The sequence below is a fragment of the Teleopsis dalmanni genome, chromosome X (assembly GCF_002237135.1).
Source record: "Teleopsis dalmanni isolate 2A chromosome X, ASM223713v2, whole genome shotgun sequence".
Taxonomy (NCBI): Eukaryota; Metazoa; Arthropoda; class Insecta; order Diptera; family Diopsidae; genus Teleopsis; species Teleopsis dalmanni.
In genome coordinates, this window is record NC_051848.1 from 11,448,837 (window position 1) to 11,454,836 (window position 6,000).

Below are 6,000 nucleotides of genomic sequence, written 5' to 3' on the forward strand. Positions count from 1 at the left end.
AAATTTTTAAACTTCCCACCGTTTGACTTGGGGCTCACGTTAAGGAATTAATATTTTTGAAAAATTAATGCGCACACTGAGATACGACAACGATACGACAGCATTATGAGAATGGCATTTGTGGGCGAAGGGAGAGGTAGCTAAGCCGTTGAAAAGCGTTCTGCTTTTCAGCTTGCGTTTGCTTCATTAATTCAGACTTTTTATGGCAGCTGCGATGGCTACAACTTACGCCTGCTATATTAATAACCTAAAAATGAAAAGGGTTTTAAAGGATTCCGAACGAAACGACCCTACACCCTGCATTCAGCATTCAGCATTCAGCGTTCAGGACTCAGCATTCGACATACAGCATTCTTCATCCTGAGCACTAAGCCCTGTATACAACATGAACACCAACAGAGTTGTGGGATCCAATGCGAGAAGCTTCCATTAATATACATAAACATGCACTCATACAAACACATACACACAGACACACACATTTGCACTCGCTCGTACATCTTGAGAAGCAGCAGCAAAATGTTATAAAATAAAATTTAGGGCTGAAAAGCAAATGTCCTGTGCACCTTGTGCATATTTTATGGTCCAACTTTAATGAGAATTAAAATGAAACACCCACAACGCAGGCTAATTTTGATTTATGCGAAAGTTTATGTTTCCCGTTTAACGCAATAAAAAATGAAAATGAAAATGAAAATGGAAATAAAAACAAAACGAAAAAGAAAATGGAAAAACCAAAAATCTTAAGACAAAATGACGTGAAAGCACTAAAAGCAGGCAATTTGTTTTCTTGGAGCGCACGAGCGCCCGCTGTCCTGCAGGCGAACCCTGGTATTTTGGTTCGGTTTCAATGTAACAAACTGAATTGAATGTAATCCTTGCACGGAAATAAAATTACAATAAATTGCATGAAGTGACAAAATATAAGTAATCATTTTTAAAATATTTTACGTCCTTTTCCATGTCCTGCCTGCCCTCTCTGCCGTCCCTGCCCTGCCTGCCCTTATATCATAATTCACACAATTGAATTTATTCTTTTGAAATATGTTGAAGCTCATTTCATATATCACATTTCCTTATTAATTTTATTATTCTTTTCTTCTTTAAGGTATCGTTAATCATGGCAGCGAAAATTTTGACTAAGATTTGTCCTATGTTTGATTGGGTGCTAGTACAGCGTACATCTTTTCCTAAAACAGTCACAGAAAGCGGCATTAAGCTTGTTCAAAGACCAGTCCGTGAGCCAAAGCATGGTGTTGTTCTCGCTGTTGGTCCAGGTATGCGCAATCCCAACACTGGTAAGCACTTTGAACCTTGTCTAAAGGCCGGCGATCGTGTTCTTCTACCTGGTTTTAATGGTCGCAAGATTGATGTTGAAGGTCAAGCCCACTGTGAACTTTACCAGGAATCTGATATTCTTGGTAAAATTTATTACTAACTCCCAGCCAACAATCTGCCAATAACGCAAATAAGTATTTTGGACACATGACGGACGATGACTATGGACGGATCTTAAATATCTTAATGCTACATAAAATTGTTTTGTTTTTTATTATATATGACTTGGATTTTGATGATTTTAAAAATTTTCAATAAATAAAAATTTTTGTTGTTCGACGACCTGTAAATGTTATCTGGAATTAATTTTATTTAGATTCGCTAAGCTTGATATATGAGTTTAAATTTCAGTATATCATGACGCATTTGTTTACATACGTGCATGATTTCGATGTGTAGTCTCCTCTGCCGCAAACATTGGTTGATGTTGATGTCTCTTTAAATCGATCACTCGATTTAATTATTAAGTTATTTTAGTGTATAATAATAATATCATACCAATTATAGACTTAGTTGAAAGATTTATAGTTATAGCTGTGAGTCCACCTTGTGAGTGTGATCCATCGGGTTTTTTACCGCATCGCTACCCTAAGGTAGTCTTATCGCGTTATTACCTAATCTAGTAATTTACCTCTTGGTTATTTCCTAGATGAGGATACCAAAGCATTTTCTGCTGACCATGTCGTCATAAAGGTACATTATCTAGAATCGCTATAGTTTCTTGTTAGCTATGTTCCCACTATTAATTAAGGTAGACACTCAAGAATTTAAAATAAGTATAATATTATATAGAAACTGATTTTTTTTGAGTTTGTTTTCCATATATACAGAATTAAAATATATTTGACATTCTGAAAAACACAATGACGACATCCATTAAGCCAGACGCAGAGTGCGATGATTTCACAACAAATATACATTAATTAGTGACCTCCCGCACGTTGAGTACACGAACACAGTATTGCGGCTCTCCTGATCAAGTCTTTAGCTGGGTCCCTTAAGGTCTTATGCATGATGTTTCCTATACACTAATTATACGTATTTCGAGTCCTATTAAGTTAGACGAGATAGTTCAAAAGAAATGCAGAAAAATCAATGTTAAATGCTTTGAAAAGTTTTCATGATTGTCACTGGCAAATGCATATATCTTTTGTTTTCATATTTTAAAATACCAATTTCTCTTTATGAGGGCCTTGAAAACACAGCCGAATAAATATAGTATGGTATAACATAGTTATAATATAGTATAATATAACATAGTATAATATAGATAAGTTTAGATAGGTTACCCATTCTTAGGTGGCTAAGAGTTCACGTTTTGAAAATATCCGAAAATTCGAATTTCGATCATTTCGATTTCGAAAATTTTTGAATTAAATATGCTTTCTTTAGAATGACTTTCCAAATCGAAATTCCTCTATTAGGTTACGTCAAATTGCAGAAAGTTAATAGCCAACCGCGCTCAATGACTATCCAAGTCAATTGAAGAAAACAAATTTAGAATTCCTAGATAAGACGTACGTGATCCGACAGTCGTTCTTTAACAGCTTTTGCAAATTTATTGGTGTTTGTTATCTGAACAAATTTAACTTGTTTCCTTTATTATTAGAGTTTTTTTCTTAAATTTTTCTTCTGAAGAATATAACAGATTACACTGGCTCAGCATGCTCATGTCATTTATGTGCAACAGTTTTTAAGGTAATTTACGTAGAAATTTTAGAAACACGTCCGCATAAAATGTGGACAACATTTTTTTCTTTCTTTTCAGTTACTTCCACGTAAATAAATCAGTCTTAGTTCGGAGTTTACACCCCGCATTAGCAGAGGATAAAAGCAGGAACACGTGTGCTCACGTACTGGCAAAAACATATTTAATAAAAAATGACTTTTGTGCGGTAATTTGTATTGCAAGACCAACGCTAGAAGGGCGGAGAGTGCAGTATTTAAAAGTACATGGCTTCACATAAAGGACAAACAAATTGAAGAAAATTTCTATTAAAATTTTGAGATGTCCAAGTTTTCATATGCCTATTACCTGCCGTAATCGTTACCATCACGCACTCAAAAGACAAAGATGCATACCTAAAGCTGAGATGTCATTACCTCGAAAATGCGAATGAGAGCTGCGAGGTTTTCAGAGTCGTAATTTTAAATAATTTTGAAGACAAAATGTTCAAAAATTTATAAATATTTTATAGTTTTCGGGTTGTAAGTAATCGATCAATATGCGAAAATAATAAAATATCACTTGACCATTTCGAAGTTATATATGTTTGATAACAAAAAATAGTCAATGGTTGAGTTACATTCAGCTAAGGCTGGAGATTATTTTCCTTTCCGTTCTTTATTTACTGCAATGGAGCTCAAAGCTTCGAAATTTCACGAACTGATGGCTGTCACCTGGTCTTAATCTCTTAAAGTCTCAGAACATGATTTTTCAAGCTTTCTATTTACTGGGGGAAAAATAATAATGGCTACCATCATCATTATTGAATAATCATTATGATATAAAGATATACAATGAATTTCCTTATCACATATGACCAAAAATTTTTGTGACAGTTCTATATGGACTATATGTTTATTTATATCAAGGAAGTCACACTAAAATTACTGCGGTAAACTTGACAACAATTATAAGACAACATAGTTTTCTATGGAGCAATGTAATAGAAGAATTGCACAAAGCAATCAATAATAACAATATATGTATAATAGAAGCCATGCTAACATATCCATTTCATTCACTAAGTTTTAATGTCACTACTGTAACAGCATACTACCGAAAGCATGTTAAATAAGCGTTTTCTCGCATAAAGAATAAGTCAGAGCACGTCTTTATAGACCGGGACTGCAGTACCCAGAAGCGCTGGGTGAACACAACTATTTTTCCAGCAGAAATTTATGTAATAGATAGGTGTGTTTACTTTAACCTGGAACATGATTATCAGAATTATACAAAAATCATCCAGGCAGCAATTAGAGCTTTCAATTCAAGTCAGGTGAAATCAATACTGATGATAAAGTGGACTACATTGACAGAACTGAATATTTACTAAAACATAGTAACCTTTTTTTGAAAACTGAATTTAAATATCTATTAAAAGGAGATTGCTGTCACAAATGGATTTTAAATTTTAATGTTAATTATTATAAATTGTTATACACATATCTTGATTTCTATATGTTGTCCTCAAATTTCCTTTGCTTTTCAAAATTTCACTAATATTTATTGTGGTCTTAATTGTTTTATCAAAATTCGCAATTTTAAGAAATTTTTTTTAAAAATGAAGTACTTTGGGATAAATAAAGATATGCCATACATGTCGGATATAAGCTTTGACTCCGATATAGGATATGTAGAAGACTCTTTTCAAAAGCAGTATGATGACGCTCCTAGGAAGTGTCGTAGTGATGGATGGTATTCCGACCTACTCAACACGGAAAAGTAAGTAGATTTTTGTATCGGCGCCTACCCATACATTCAATTATTTAATATTTAGAGAGTATATATCCATAATTTCTAATCTGGATAATGCCTATGAGGTTTTGAAGAATGTGCTGGATCGAAAAACTGCTGAGGACCTGGAACACTTCTCACTACTCGAGCAGAGTGAAGTTAGTTTTATTCCTAAATTTTAAATCAATTTCGAAGATATCTTTCAATAACTTGGTTTTCTCATTTGTTTCTTGTAGAAAGATTTGAACACTTATTTTCGTAAATCCCATGAGCAAATAGAAAAGTTTTTCAGCGGAAGTAGTAATGATTCGAAAAAGTCGAAAAAAGATGTCAAGCAAGCAAAAGATAAAAAAGAGAATAAAGGGAACAAAGAGAATATAGGGAAACAACAAAAACCTAAAAAAGCATTTAAAAAGCCTATGGCTCCCAAGCAACCACCTCCGCCAGAGAGACGTACAAACGAAAAACGCAGGCCACACAAGCAAACAAATGGTGTACCCATCAAACAGTTGTCCATGCATCTCATGCATGAAAACACATCAGATTCTGATTTCGGGCGACATCATGGCTACAATGATATGTGTTGCACCAGATCAGAGTTTGAAGCAATGCTAAATCATAATTCGTTTGTCAATAATAGTATCGATCAAGCACTTTTCGAGCGTCTATCAGAATTATCTTGTGGATTAAGCGGAAGCGAATACACCTGCGATAGTCAAAAAACATACACCGAGAAGGACGAATGTGTTGGAAACCATCTTCAATTCAAAATGTCTGATTTTTCCTGTCTTACCGTAGAAAAAAATACTAACTTCGATCGAACTATGTATTTTCCATCCGAAAGTGTCATTGAAGCACCAGCTCCTCCCAAAAAACAACGTCGATCTTATGTCAATCAGACTTGCGATGTACGTGACCAACGCGATTTAAATAACTATGATCTCTGCCATTTGGAAGTTTTTCCGAGATATTCCTTTGCTAGTGACATGTACCTGCCTAACTATTGAAAACATTTTTACTTTCTGAATTAATAAACTATGTATTAACAATATTCTATTCGATTACATTATTCGCTGAGAACTCTAAATGAAGAAAGAAGGGATCTCAACGAATATTGTAAGCGAGTTAGAAAAATAATATGCTGAAAGTGAGGAAAACAACTTCACATTAAATAGTAAAGGATATCAGCAAATAATACAAAA

The 6,000-nt window shown here is 34.1% G+C and overlaps 2 protein-coding genes across 2 annotated transcripts in view; both read left to right on the forward strand.

Annotated features, from left to right (window-relative positions):
• The window catches only part of LOC119687813 (10 kDa heat shock protein, mitochondrial-like), a 55,730-nt gene extending 54,135 nt beyond the window's left edge, over positions 1-1,595 (forward strand). The window contains exon 2 of the mRNA XM_038102316.1: positions 1,109-1,595. Within this exon, the coding sequence (XP_037958244.1) occupies positions 1,121-1,438 (318 nt within the window). The 5' untranslated portion in view covers positions 1,109-1,120 and the 3' untranslated portion in view covers positions 1,439-1,595. The remainder of the gene's footprint in view (positions 1-1,108) is intronic.
• Positions 1,596-4,491: 2,896 nt separating this feature from the next.
• Positions 4,492-6,000, forward strand: LOC119689135. The gene is made up of 3 exons (XM_038103885.1): positions 4,492-4,786; positions 4,842-4,956; positions 5,035-6,000. The coding sequence occupies exons 1-3, from the start codon at positions 4,626-4,628 to the stop codon at positions 5,803-5,805; spliced, it is 1,047 nt and encodes a 348-aa protein (XP_037959813.1). The 5' UTR covers positions 4,492-4,625; the 3' UTR covers positions 5,806-6,000.